This window comes from Oryzias melastigma, linkage group LG10 (genome assembly GCF_002922805.2).
Source record: "Oryzias melastigma strain HK-1 linkage group LG10, ASM292280v2, whole genome shotgun sequence".
Classification (NCBI taxonomy): Eukaryota; Metazoa; Chordata; class Actinopteri; order Beloniformes; family Adrianichthyidae; genus Oryzias; species Oryzias melastigma.
The window spans coordinates 6332603-6347932 of NC_050521.1; the positions used below are offsets into that span (position 1 = coordinate 6332603).

At 37.8% G+C, this 15330-nt stretch overlaps 1 protein-coding gene across 1 annotated transcript in view; it reads left to right on the forward strand.

The window, feature by feature from the left end:
* The window catches only part of glra4a (glycine receptor, alpha 4a), a 57523-nt gene extending 42447 nt beyond the window's left edge, over window positions 1–15076 (forward strand). Inside the window, exons 6-9 of the mRNA XM_024283733.2 lie at window positions 5172–5309; window positions 5505–5719; window positions 6428–6577; window positions 14425–15076. Of these exons, the coding sequence (XP_024139501.1) occupies window positions 5172–5309; window positions 5505–5719; window positions 6428–6577; window positions 14425–14715 (794 nt within the window). The 3' untranslated portion in view covers window positions 14716–15076. The remainder of the gene's footprint in view (window positions 1–5171; window positions 5310–5504; window positions 5720–6427; window positions 6578–14424) is intronic.
* Window positions 15077–15330: the final 254 nt, after the last annotated feature.

The following is a 15330-nucleotide window of genomic DNA, read 5'->3' on the forward strand; positions in this document are numbered from 1 at the left end:
GCAAGTCTGCTGTTGACAATTTGAGACACGACAAGTTCACCTTCAACATCTGACTGTCTACTACCAACCTGAAGGCACGCTATGGCCAGGTAGTGCTGCTCGTCACTTAAGCGGTGTTGTATGGTCATAATGATTAGAATAATGAACTTGAAATGACATACTGGCAAAATAATCATTTTACACCAACAGAATGATGAAATTGATGCTACATTGAAAGTGTTTTTCTTTTAGAATTTTTTGGGTTTCAGCCCCAAAAAGCAAGACACACTGGACACATGAGACCATTATGTGGAAAACGCTAACACAATTACTTCTCTATCTTGAAAATCTATGATGTGAAACAAACTGTGTTTGTGACATCCAGAGTTTTTTTTTTTACAATACAGTATCCCCAACTTATATAGTATATATTGTAATCTTATTGAATAAAAAGACATTTTAATTTTAATTCATTTACTTTTTCGAAACCAAACTTTCTCATAGTTGTCATTTTTTTCTTTCTGACAACAAAAATGGTATAAACCTGTTTTTATAAAGTCAAAAATTGTCAGTAATCACAGAAAAACAAATCTTAGCCTGATTAGCTAGCTACAGTTGACATTGCTAATAACAGATAATTGTTTTTCTTCTGTCAAAAACTTGAATTGCCATAAGGCCAGGCGCTGTGTTAAAGCTATTAACAAGACAGAAGGCTAGAAAAGCATAATATAAATGTAATTTCACATCCACACGTCTTTGATAAAAGATGTTAAAGACCTCCTAGTGTGTCACCACCCTATGCCAAGACTCCCTGAAGAAAAAGTACTTAAAAATGATGAAAAGAATAGCTTAATAAAAAACATAAAAAAACAGATAAATAATGAAAAATAATTTAAAAGGGGGAAATTAAAAACACAAAAGGGCTGACACCTGTCTTTATTCAGAAAAAATGTGCTGTAAACCTGCTGGAAATGAAAATAAAAAAACATTGCTTGAAAATAACCAAAATCCAACAAAAAAAGGAGTTTTGTTGATCCACACTAAACTGAGAATCTAAAACTCAATTAATATCACAATAAACTGGAAAAAAAGTTCAAAGTTTATATTCTTTTGTCTTTTGCCTTAAACGAACACAAATGCAATTTAACTTGTTAAGCTCTGATAACATGAGGTAGAAATAATATTCTCCCCCTTCAGTGTCTCCTTGCTTTTAGCAGATATGATCTGCCCTCCGGAAACCAATTTCCAGGATATAAATAATGGAATTTTCATTCTGTGTCCCTTTTATTATAAGTGACCCTCCCTGTGTGCCTAGAGGTGACCTGTAGTCCCCTATCAGAGGAACAATGGAAAACAGGTTTAAGCCAGGGTACAACAAAGTACCATAACACTCTCCAAAAATTCATCAAGGGAAGATTAATACTGCATTGCTTCTTGTATCTATAAGTCTCTAAGCGTAACAAAGGGTTGAAAATAAAATGTAGATGGTCTAAATTCAGTAATAATGTGAAGTGTGGAGACCACGCCTTTGGGTTTTTGAGTTTGAGTAACCTCCCTTGGAGGGGACATCATCATTTTTGAATGAAGACCTTGTGAAGATTCCAGCCTGGTGTTGACAAGTGCTAGTACACTACCCAAGGGTGTGATCACCTTGACCTTGGCACTGTTAAGCAGATATCATATACTACTGGAGCTGCTGTAACACCATCTGTTCAGCATGGAAATGAGTGAGACAGACGTGTGATAAAAGAAAAGTTTTCTCAGAGGTTCGGGTGAACTAATACCGCACTGTTGGGAGCATCACACCCCAAATTTGCACCTTATAGACGCTCAACTGAAAAACGACAAGTAATAAGAACGTCTGAGACAATAAGTATGAAGCATAGCTGTAGATTATGGTCAATACTTTGCCCTGCTAAAGTATAAGACATGTCAGCATGTGTGATTCTCTGTCGTCATTCCTGCTTTGTTTTTAATCTCCTCTGCTTTAATTGGCAGTGGAAAAGGAGAACATTTTATTTTGAAAAACATTGTTATTCTTTCTGGTTCGAGCACATTGATTTCTCCTCAGGAACAAGACAAGTGTGTTTTAGTGGAGCTGTTTTTCAGGTTGGTGCTTAGGGATTGAGTATATGATTTAATAATTTATGTCTCAGAGAGTCGAGGTCCCAGTAGTTATTGGTATTATTCAGGTATACAAGGACAGCCAAGTTGTTACTACGTGCTGTTCGTGTTGATATAATAATCCTTCCAGAAAAGACAATTCAGATTGCATGTGTGTTTCAAAGCTTGTCAGCAAATAATTGACACTCCTTGACTACATTCGAACTTTCACTAAACCAGATATTTCGACCCTCAAAATAATTTTCTATTGTTTGTATTCTGTTAACGTGAAGGAACACAAACTCACTTTGCAGTTGAGTGCATAGCGATTGGAATGAAAACTAGCCCCCCCAAGTTGAAGGTCATCGCTCTCGATGTGGTGGTTTGCCCTCTCCGGGTAGGTGGAGAGCTCCTGGTGCAAGTGGAGGAGTTGAAGTATCTTGGGGTTCTGTTCATGAGAGAGGAAAGGATGGAGCGCGAGATTGACAGGCAGATAAGTGCAGCAGCTGCAGTAACGCCGTCTGTCTGTTTGCTGTAGTGAGGAAGGTGCTTAACTCTTGATTTAGGGGTCAATCCATCTTCCTATTCTCACCTGTAGTCATGAGTCTTGGGTCATGACTGAGTAGATAAGATCCTGGATAAAGGAGCTGAAATTAGTGTCCCCATCCGGGTGGTGGGACACTGTTAAGGTTCAAGGAAGCTGGTTGACTGCAGCCAGAGAGCCGCCGCGGTAGGCTAGCAATCTGTCCAGGGTGTATCCCTTCTTCACCCACCCTGGTAATTCCGCGCCCACGGCGAGTTGAGAAATTAGATGGAAGTTCAGGACAAAAACCCTGGCATTGATTAGTATTCTTCCTGCGGCTTGAGTCACTGAAAACCTTACGAGTCCAAAGCTGAGTTCCTGATTGGTAGATGTGATGCAGCGACCTGTCAAACTTCAGATATTTAGATTTTGGCTCCGCCGCCTGATTCGCGCCTTGTCGCTCAAATCTCACTGCTGCCAGTCCCCAGCGCTGTACCCATCGCTAAAATCGTGGCGCGGGACTCCAGTTCGCCTCAATTTGCGTCTGTACCATTGAGTTAACATTGAAACTGGACGCCTCCACTGTGCGAATTTTAGACATGCTCTAGGTTGGGACGTGGTACCGAACGCAGTACAGAATGCGGAACCCAATGCGATAACGGATGCGCACTGGTCCTAGGGGCACGCCCAGTACCGGTACCCAAACCCAGTACTGGTACGATAACCTTAACCCGATACTGATTCGCGTCTGGTACCACGTCCAGTTCGCGCCTGGTACCACATCTGGTCTAGTGTCGGGTTAGCGGTACCCAATCCTTGTGCCAGTATGCTATGCGTCACGATATTGGACTGGTTCTGGTTCGCAGCCCGGAGGTTTAAGGATTTGTGATTTAATGGGAACAGCCAGTACATCAAAAACCGACGACTTGGGGTCACCAAAAACTTCATAAAGTTACGCAGAGGGGTCCTTAACCCAACTTCCATATGTGGGAGTGAGAATGTGTTGATCCTACAAGGAGGAGGCCCGAGGTGAGACCCAAAACATGCTGGATGGAATACATCTCTCATGGGTAAACCTTGGAGTTCCCCAAGCAGAACTGGAGGAAGTTTCTGTAGAGAAGGAGGTCTGAGCCTCTCTGTTTTGGCTGCTGTCACAGCAAACTGGTTCCAGGTAACCAAGAGGTATGCATGAAGGCATGCATGGAAAAACAAACCGAATCCGTGGCTGTTATAGATAGATATGCTCTTTACATGTTGTGCCCTGTAACCTTCAAACGGATGTGACTTTGCAGCGGTGGCAGCGTGGTGTGACCTTTGTTGTGGCAGACACGAGGGCAGCTGGACAAGGCTCAGCTTTTGTCTCTCCAAACCTCATTAGCTGAAGTTTTCTCATGAAGGGATTTCAGAGAAGTGAACATTTTTGAGAACAATGTAACACATCACAGAAAAAAATAGATGAATTGTTACAAATTGCTATTATACTGTAGTTCTTGAGTCAAGATGATGTTTACTTTCTACGAATATACTCAAGTAAGTATATATTAGAATACAATTTTTTTGTGATACCTTACTGTTAAAACCCCTTTAAATATATCTCATTAAAGATTGTGTTGTATATTTTGGAGGTTATAAAACTTATAAAAGCAACTGAACATATTTTTTGGAATTAAATTGAATTTAGAGACCGATGAAAATTGTGTTTTTCATATGTTCTTGTGGCACTTTTCTCACTTTTTTCTCTTTATGTCAGACATACATAAACAAAATTAAGTTTAAAAATTCCATTCCAAGTATTACTTTTTTCAAATTGTTGTGAATCAGGAGCAAACAAAAAATTCAGTTGGAAAAAGAGCGTATTTGTAATGAAGAAAATACACCGGGTAGGCCACAAGCTCCCTGCTCTGAGCATTGGGGAAGGGAAGGGGGGGCGGGCTTACTCTGTGCCAACAGTCCGCCCCCAACTCAGGGACAAATATCGGATGAACTGCTGCCGTTCTGTCCTAGAAAACAACACAGGATTTTACATTTAGGCCAAAAACAGCATTAAAAGACCACTAAGAACACTTTTAAGATTAACCAAGATGATTGGAGTGGGACTTTAATAAATATTTAATTAAATACATTATTTTACAGTTGTTTTAATGGCAGTTTAGATGGATTTAGTCTTTAATCTTAAAGTTCACATATTTAAGAAACCACCAAACAAAAATACTAAAGTCAGGATCTGAACATGACCAGTGTTGCAATGAATGCTAAGACCGGGAGAGTAAAAAAAATAGCCCCACTCTTTCAGATTCACACAAGGGGGGTGAACTATTTGAGGATAGTTTTGCTGACTTTCACAAACGTCCAAAGCAGTTCTTTCTGTTGGTTTTTCTTTAGATTTTAGCTATTTTAATGAAGTGCTGTCTTTAGATACCATTATTAGGTTGGTAACCATGCTTCTGCTGATGATGAGTATGTGTAAACAGGTTTTATTACTGTTTTACAAATGATGCAAATAAAAGACATTTCTTGTTGTAATATGTTTCTTGTCTCCTTGTGTTCTGTCTTTGTCCTTCTCCAGTCGGTTACACCATGAATGACTTGATTTTTGAATGGCTTTCTGACAACCCTGTTCAAGTGGCCGATGATCTTACACTCCCCCAGTTTGTGCTGAAAGAAGAAAAGGATTTGGGCTACTGCACTAAGCACTACAACACAGGTTCATTATGACTTTACGTTGAGTAAAACTGAGAGCACAGAATTTATATTGTTGCTGCATGGTTATTATTCCATTGTGTTTGACACCACTGCAACAAAATCAGCTTTTTAACATGTTTACTTTTTTTTTTTACTCTGTTTTTGTCAATATAACATGCACACGGTCCTACAAATCACCCATCTCATGTGGTTGCAGGTAAATTCACCTGCATTGAGGTGAAGTTCCACCTGGAAAGACAGATGGGTTACTACTTGATTCAGATGTACATCCCTTCGCTTCTCATCGTTATCCTTTCATGGGTGTCTTTCTGGATAAATATGGATGCTGCACCAGCTAGAGTCGGTCTGGGTATCACGACCGTTTTGACGATGACCACACAAAGCTCGGGGTCGAGAGCTTCACTGCCCAAGGTGAGTGTGCACTACTGGAATGTATGTATCAGTATTTCCTACTGACACCAATGCAGAAGAAGCAGCACTCGGTCTCAAGGTGCATTCATACTGAACGCAATTCGTGCAGCACAGGTGGCCAGTTTCAATGCTGAGTCAATGGTCTTTCAGCACTATTTTTCTGACACAATTGCAAAATGGCAATAGTGTCAGTTCATTTATCAACAGTAATTATGTAAAAACACTAGAGCCGGAAACCAATCAGACATTCTATCTCAGATGTTACTTCCTGTTTGAGAGGTTTATTTTCTGTTTACATCTTTAGTTGTGTGTAGTGTCCACGCCAGGGCTGCCCAATCCTGGTTCTTATTTTTTTAGGTATCCTTGCTCTGCTTCAAATGGACCTGATCTATAATCAGTGGAGATATCTGTGAAAACAGCAGGATAGGTAAGCCCTGGTCTGTTCTGCACAGCAGAACTAGCTGACGCGCTGTGAGGCATTTCCTGTCACAGCCAACACTCCCCACGTCTTGGCTGTGACCTGTCTCATGGCGACGTGTCAACAACCCTCAACCCATTGACTCACTGCAATTCTAGGTCACCCCAAAGATGAATCCGCCCAGACCTTAAAAAGGGACGCGGCAAGGGAGTGTGTATAAACAACTTCAAATCATCCATCAGCCTCGGTGATTGATTATTTGATTACTCTCTGACCTTGTCTGCTCTCAGGTCTCCTATGTGAAGGCCATAGACATTTGGATGGCAGTGTGTCTACTGTTTGTTTTCGCTGCCTTGCTGGAGTATGCAGCAGTTAACTTTGTCTCAAGGCAACACAAGGAGTTCATCAGGCTGAGGAAGAAGCAGCGACAGCAGAGAATAGTAAGTGTGAACTGTGAAGACACGCACAGCTAAGCCCCGCTTCTGGGAGAAAAAACACACATACTGACACCGCCAGACAACAGAGCAGATTCCAAAAAAGCAGCTACACACACATACAAGTCGTTGTCAGCCTCTATTTCAGTATGCTTTGCCTCTTGTTATTATAGCAAGCTGTATATTCAGGAACTGACAGCATCAACACGCTACATCTGGCTGTCATTTTACATGAAGACGAGCTGCTCATTTCACTTCAGTTCATTTCCACGCTGAGCGTTGACCTGCGAGCGGCCTTCTAATCTTGTATCTTTGTCACCAAATTTAAGAGACTAACAGCCTTTTCACATGCCTCATGGCACTGGGATCCCCTGACCCTGTTACACTCCCTAATGCATTTACAATGGGTTACGTGCCAGACTATTTACCGACTTCGCTGACAGTGAACTGCCAGGGTCTCAGACTAATTCCTATCTGCTTCCTGTCTGCGATGCCTTAACAGTTGGCTGACTTTGGCTGTTTATTTCATGGACATCTCTTTTGGTCCATGAAAATATTTTTCAAGAACTGTATTTTCCAGAGTATTAGTCACAGTTTTTAGCCAGTGGTGCGACTTATACTTCGGAGCAATTTATTTTGTTTTGTTTTTTTTTAGGGATCAAAAGGGTTTTATATTTGTTATTTTCTCAGTAAACACTGGTTGTCCTTTAGCGGTTGTTTCCTCTAACAACCATTAGAGGGTGCAGCATCCGAAGTATTTGCTACTGACGGAAGAAGTGTCGTCCAAAACAAACATGGAAGAGAATCTGATTGTTTTTCTCCTAAACTTTGATATTTTTCTCAATTTTTCATAGAAAAAATAAAAATATAATTTATTGTTGTATATAGTGATATCCATTTATTTTTACATATCACCCAGCACTTATGTCAGGGAATAATTACTTTATTTACCAACTGTCTCAAAATGATTCACACATTTTTAACATGGAGGGACCGTTTTATAAAGAATTAATTATCAAATAATTTATCTTTCTTTTAATATAGCAAGTAGCCATTAAAAAAAACAATAGATGAGTTATTCTCACTATAAAGTTTAGAAAATTGGCAAACCCTTCCCACCGAAATATTTTCTGAGATTCCATGGAGGCAGCCATTTTGAAATGAACAGGTCTTCCACTGGAATGATGATGAACTACACAGCAGAAAACATGGACAAAGTTATGGGTTTTTTAAGAAAAGTTTGGATTGTGCTAATGAGATCGGGATCTTAGAATACCAAATATGATACCAATGGTTATATTGGGTTAATTGGTTATACAGATTCAAAGTATAATATTGACTGACTGTTTAGAATAGCAAAAGAAAAAGAGGAAAAGATAGACAGGCTGATAAACAATGGAAGAACTTGTTTTGTTTGGTGTTTTGGTACAGATTACAAGAAGAAATACTGGACACTTTTACACAATTTAAGGAAACAGATGAAATCTTATAATAGAAAGCATGTGTTCTCATTTTTTTTTTTTATAAGAATGATCATAAATTGTGTTCAAAGGTTTGCGTTCAGACAGTAGAGACACCATTTAGACTGTAAATTTTCCTCTTAAATGCTTCAATTTCATTAGCTGTGTTGTCAGGAAAACATTAGTCTGACATGATGAGTCTGACTACTGACTCATGAGAAAGAAGCAGCAGAGCGTCCAAAAAAAAAAACACAGTTAATTAACAGAAGTCAAATTTCATGAATTATTCAGAGACTCGTTTTTATCAACTAAAACCTGCTGCAACTCAAATATATGGGCTTATTTCTACTTTTTGTGTATAAAAACATTAAAAGAAATATTTCTTTAAAACCGTATCTTTTGTTTCCTCATCGGCAATCCTAAATTAATTTCCTTCTTATTTGAAGAAACAGCCAGTGGTTGTTGTTTTTTTTAAATTTCAAAAGACAAATACAAGATTCAGTGAAAACTTCAGCAAACAGGAGAAGAACAGTTGATACTCAAAGCCAAGTTCCCATGAGTGCACCAGCGATGCTGTCCAAATCCTGCAGCAAGACAGAGGAGAGGGAGGAAATTACATTTTGTCATGGGGAAGAGCCTCCCACCTTCACATCAGCTACACTTTTACTCCCACTAAGTTTGAGGTCATGAACCTTCTATCAGAGCCATACTGACTCATGACTTTGCGTTGTACTTGAGAGATTGTGAGTCTGACGGCGCATACAAACCCCGGTATTTGTCTGGTTCAGTCGTTGCTGTGGACTCGCCTTCTGTTTGGTTTGAAAGCCTCAGAAGACAAACAGCTGGTGTGAACTCAAACCAAACTTCCCAGAATACCTTTGTGATGCCATCCACTGTTTTTATCCAAAGTGTGCACTGTATGTTTAGAGTAGAGGTAATTTCTCCCCTTTTTTAAAGTCATATTTGTGTCAAAAACTGAGACAAATTTAACAATTATGATAAAAAAAACGTTGATTTCATTGATAAAAAATACTTTCATCCTAATGTTTTTTTTTCTTTAATGTTTCTACTTTGTCTCCAATGGCGGCGAGTGGCAGTAAGGTTGGGAGTGTTCAGTCGTTGCAGAAAGCCGTTGATAACCCCGGTAGCAACTCATCTTACAGGAATCTGAGTCAGCACTGCAGCGCCTGTGCACGGGTAAAAAAAGAAAATAATAAAATGAACCCCTCTGTCAACCTTGACCTTCCAACCCAATTTTTGTTCAGTCTCCCAAGTTGATTGTGTTGTGAAACCTTCACCTGAAACATGGATTTATCTTGGACTCTCTCACAGTCAAACCCTGTTGTGCTGATCTCTATAATCCCCGCCCTCTGACCTTCTGTTCCCCTATGTACTTATCACCAACTTTACCCTCTATCCTTTACCTGCTTAAAAGTCTATTTAAATTCAAAGCACCTCCCCTTCCCCAAAGCCTTTATGGTCGATTTTAATTTGCTTTTTTTGTGTTTATCATTGGTTGTCTTACAACTGCAGAAGCTATTATACTGGTGTTGCTGGGAATTTGAAGTGTCGATCATAACAACAGTGTTTGCGTTTAATGTACCAAAGTAAACAAAAGAGTTGAATTACTTTATTAAAAACCATATTTTAATTAAATGAGTGCTTCACTGACAGTTTACCTCAGATATACAAAACTCAATTCCATCAATAAATAGCAGGCTGTTCTGGTTAAAAAACCCAGACCATAATCATTTCACTACCATGCTTCACAGATGTTTTTAGACTGCCTTTAAATTGCATACACATTAAATTAGCAACAAAAAGTGAGGAAATTACATTATCTGTAAGTTAATTCTTAATGGTTAACATTTTTTAGACAATGATGGCTGATCACTTTGAATTAAAAAAAAATGCCAATTTTGTTTGGAAGATCGACTGTAGAAAAGTGACATGTAAGTTGCACTGCTTTGTTTTTGGTTTGAATTTCTAGTACACTCAAGTTATGAAAAATGTGAGCCACAGTGGTCAGTTAAAGACAGCATGCTAAAGGCTGTGTCACACTGCCACAATGCACATTTTACATGGATGAAATTTGGTCATTTACGTGAATATACGTGGGAAAAGAGAGAAAAGTTGTTAAAATCATGAAAGGAGTACAAATAAACCAATAAAATATTTTATTTCCATTTTATTATTATTTTATTCCCCGTCTCTTGGATGTCTGGAGGGGGATATTTGACATAAGGGAATAGCCTAAATTCTATTAGATTTTGTTTGCATGAACACTATTAGTACTATACGCCAAATCAGAGGAGAGATGACTCTTTCAAGTATAGAATATATTTTTTCAAATGCTATTTTTCACATATTTAAAACAATTTAGAATGTGTACTTTTGAGTTACAAGCAGTTTTCACATTGTTCTCTTTTTTAAATTCACCACCATTCACTTTAAACTGATCTTGATATGACTCCATAATTACTGATGTACTTTTTAGATGAAGGTAGTGTCATGGTATGGGTGAAAAAAACAACAAAACTAAACATAATTTCTGGGAATTTTATTACAAAAATATTTTAAGACGAGATTAAATCCTTAACCTTTACAGCCTGGAATTTGACTCATTCGTGATTAATTTCACAAAGGTATACGTATTATTATTTTTTGTTGTTGTTCCAATCATATTGTTGTCATAAGTGTGTCTTCCCAGACCATTTTTCATTTAGGAACATAAAGAGCGTGTCAAATGTGCATGTCACTAAATACACAACTGAGTGTCTCTGTATGTATAAGATTAGTGAAAAAGCTCACTAATGACCATTACTGCAATGACATTTTACAGGCAGCAGTCAAGCAAATCCTTTGTGTCCATGAGCAGCCTGCTATTGACTTATTGGCTGCTAAATAAACACCGTGCAGTGGGTTCCTGAACTCATCATTTCGCCTTAAAATGTATTTACATTAGTTGATTACTTGTACAATGCTCACTCGTATTCATGTTGTTTCTAAGTGGAAGACAAAAGTGTTGCAGACAGACAGTCAATAAATGCAAATTGTATCCCTCTATAAACCTTTATACTCCTGCTGAGCTATTTATTTAAACAGCATTGAAGGACTCGAGCTAAAACTGAAAAAAAGTTTTGTAAAAGTGTAAAACATTTTGAACTCCTTTGTGCAAGTTTGTTGTGCTTTCATTTAAACTTAAAAAAGCTAACATTTTAACCTTTTAACTACCCAACTAAAACAAAACCAATTAAAAAAAATGTTTTTTTTTTCCCCTTGGGGGAGTAAAACACACAATCAATGTTTTTAATAATATGTCCATTGGGTTAAACAGGCTTAAAGCTGTCTCAATAAAATCGGACAGCTCATTATAAATGCCTTGCAATAAGATTAGGCTTCCTTGTGTCCAGATTTTTGGTAAGTGAACAGAATATGAAGAAATCTATATTAGTCGTGAAAACAAACTAATTAGAAAAAAACATATTTTAAGTATTGGTCTCTCTAGTAGCAGTTATTGCATGTTCAATTATGTTTTTATCGCCCAAAATGAGGAATAAAAAAGAATAACAGATTTTTATAACTCAGTTTGGTAAAAAATAAAATAAAATAAAAAAAATCAAAGGAAACAAACTTTCTTGACAAGAAAAAGGAAATCTAAGGATATTTTTTGTTGTTCTTCAGTGAGATAATTAGAGAAGCTTCAACTGAACTCATGCCATCTAATTACAGAGAGTTGAGTCGCTGCAGGGAGCAAAGACCAGAGATGAGCACCTATTATCTCCAGAGTAACGCTCCATTAGACCTAAGCACATGATGTTCTATCATCTCACAAAGAGTGGGAGGGATAGGTGAGGATCGCCTCTGTTGTGCAATTTGTCAAAAGAAAAGGCAGCATATAGTAACCATAAGGTTATTAAACAACAGGGCAGCCATGAAAAGGAGGACGTTTATAGGAAATGAAGTCAGCAGCAAGACTTTGAAGGTTCAAAAAAAGGGCAGAGGTGGGGAATATGTTTTAAAGAAAAAAATGAACCAAATAGAGAATAGATTAGATTTGAACTAAACGTACTGGCGCTCAGGAAGGCAGGTTTTTGTTTTTTTCTGAAAACAATCTTTTATAGACTAACCAGATATTTGAAGTGTTATCTCAATACATGATAAATGAACTTACTCTGGTTTAATTTGTGCTTTTTCTTTTAAAATAACTCCACCCTCTCTCTTAGGGGTGTAACGATCTAAATTTGTGGTTGACGAAATGATTCTTAAGCTCTTCAAGACCAGATTTATAGCACATGTATAAAAACATGCTTGAACATTTTTCTTTTTCTCCTGTTTTAAGAAAATATTTTTTTTAAACTGAGAACAAAGTGACAAAAAAACAGTTTAACTTTAAATAACTTCACTTTTTGTTTGCTTCCTTGTGAGTGCTCTGAATAATTGCAGCTGTAGGCTCCACGAGTAACAAACTTTAGCAGTTTTTTTTCCTCCCTCCTCTAATAGTCACAGAGTTGTGCTCTACTGTAGCTGCAGGGTTTGCAAAAGCTTTATTTAGGAAAGAGTTGAACATATGCATCTATGAACATCTGTGTCTCTCACCTGATCCTCTCCCCACGAGGCTGACCCATTCCCCTCATGCATTAAAGGAGATAAAACGGGATTCTGCAGATCTATAGCCTCAATCCTTATTTGAGCAAATGCTCTTAGTGAGGTTTGTCAGAAACAAGACAATTTGTTTCCTTCTGCAGATGTGTACATAAGTCTTCTTTTGTATTAGTAATTCCACAAATACTTTTAAAAGAGCCTTCAAAGAGGAATATTTAATAAATCTGGAGAAAAAATCATTTTGTGTAAACATAGTGTTTAATGAAACTAAATATTTTTAGACATTCATTTTCTATCAAAGCGACTTCTACAGAAGGGTATTTTAACTTAAGTTATATACAAGAAGTCCATTATGTGGAGGTGGTTCAAGTTTGTTGCTTCTCCTCCCTTTGTCGTCACTTTTTTAAAGAAGGCTTCTGAGGTCCACAAATTCTAACAACAGGCAGGTAAATCTGTGCAGCAGGTAAAAGTTTTTTGCAGTAAAACCTTTTGAGCCTTCACAGTTTTAAATCTTTAAACCTGTAAAACCCATAACATGACTGAAAAATCTCCTCTTTTATATAAAGGTGTTTTAAACCCTTTAATAAAGAAAAGGCACAATATTGTTAAATGAGATAAAAATAGTGAAAAAAAGTTATTTTTTTAACAATAATATTAGTTTAAGATGCAAAAATATTGATGAGTGTTCAGGAAAAAAGCTACTTATTTACCCACAGTCTCAGATTTGATCCACACATGGTGTAAGTGTTTTATAAAGAAGGAAATATTAATTAATTTCAAGAGGACCTGGCTGCAGACATCAAGGGTCTTCTACTGGAACTGGAAGTCCCCCCATATCAGTTGAAAAAAACTTCATTTGAACTGGCGACCCTAACAGTTATGTGTTTTTCCCGTTTTAACCTTTCCCAAAAGTTTTTTTATACAGTTCCTAACACTTGTTGCTACCTTTGTAGAAAAATAAGTGCAGTTTTATAGAATGAAAACTAAGATCTTATTGCGATTGGATGAAAGCTGCATGCATTCTGTACAGCAAGCAAGATAACAGAAAAACATCTGAAAAAGATGAACTACGTCACAGCAAGGCAACACTAAATAAAGAAAATAAATTCTGCTGAAAGTAGTATGATTTCTGCTTCAGTCTGATGATATCAGGTACCATCTCAATGTCCCCAGCCAGGTCTCTCTCACAAATTTTGAATTCTTTCAAACAAGTAATAAAACATTACAACAGATGAGTTATTCTCACAGAAAATTAGCCTAACTTTTTCTTGCCAAAAGTGTTTTTGAGATTTCATGGAAGGAGCCATTTTTTAAATGAGAAGGAAAAGATCATCTACTGCCCCTAGTGGAAGGATGATGAACTACAGGGCAGAAGTTTGGATCATACTAATGAGATATGAGCTTCAGAAATGCTTGATCAAATATGACGTGAATGGTTATATAGAGTTAAAAACAGGAAAAAAAAGTTCTAATTCCCAGCAGACACATATGAAAAACCTGCAGAGTAAACAATAAATTTAAAAAAAGGTTACCATAAATGTTCTTTTTGTGTACCAAATTCATTAAAATCAAACTAAAAAAAACATTACCGGTCATATTAATGTGTTGCTTCTTGCAGTAAACTCTTATCCGTTTGTTCTCCCTCTGTTGAACTCTACTGCCCTTTACTGCGTCTAAACCCAAACACATTTGGAAATCAGAAACCAGGCAGAAGCGTAAAGAGCCGAGCTCTAACTGTTGTTGTCAGCAGGAGTCCAATCTGTTTTTCTTCTCTGGTTGACTCCACAGGAGGAGGAACTGGTGAGGGAGAGCCGCGGTTTTTACTTCCGGGGTTACGGACTCGGTCACTGCCTGCAAACCAAGGACGGCGCTCCTCTGGAGGGGGCGGCAGTGTTCTCCCCGCCCCCTCCAATAGCCATGTACGACGGGGAAGTGTTCAGTAAGCGCTTTGTGGACCGGGCCAAACGGATCGACACCATATCAAGAGCTGTCTTTCCCCTGAGCTTTCTCATTTTTAACATCTTCTACTGGGTGACATACAAAGTGCTGCGACACGAAGACATCCATGCAAATTTGTAAAGAGCTACCGCTTAAGTTTGCCATTCCTTCTATAAACAAACAAACAAACAAACAAACAAAAAAACATCTCAACCAAAACTGCCTGTTTGATCTACATCACAGTGAGGAAATGTGCTGAGAGACATCACAGCTTCAGAACCACAGCTGGACGACGGGAAACTTGCTCAGGATCTGGATGTCAAGCGGATGAGGCTGGTCTTTGGAATCTGTTGGATTTTCCACGGACCACAACAAATCAGAGCAGATGAAAGCGTTCTGAAATGATGTTGATCCTGGCTGAACGGAACATGCTAACTTGAATTTTGACACTAAGCAGCTTTAAATGAATGTTTCTGACAATTTACTTTTTTTTTTTTTTTTTTTACAACTATAAATTATTAATGGTATACATGTTAGTTTTGGGGAGGATGGAGTCTTTGATATGTCTGAAATATGTGTAGTTCATTTGAACAATTAATTTAAAAAAACAACAGTGTAATAAAGTGTACATAAACAAAGCTGTAAAATTAAACTAAACAAAGCACAAACAAGGATTTCCTTTTGTTGACATTTAAATAAATTGCTATTCTGCCAGGAAACCTGCAACTATTTCTGTTGTATTTTATTCTGAAAGTT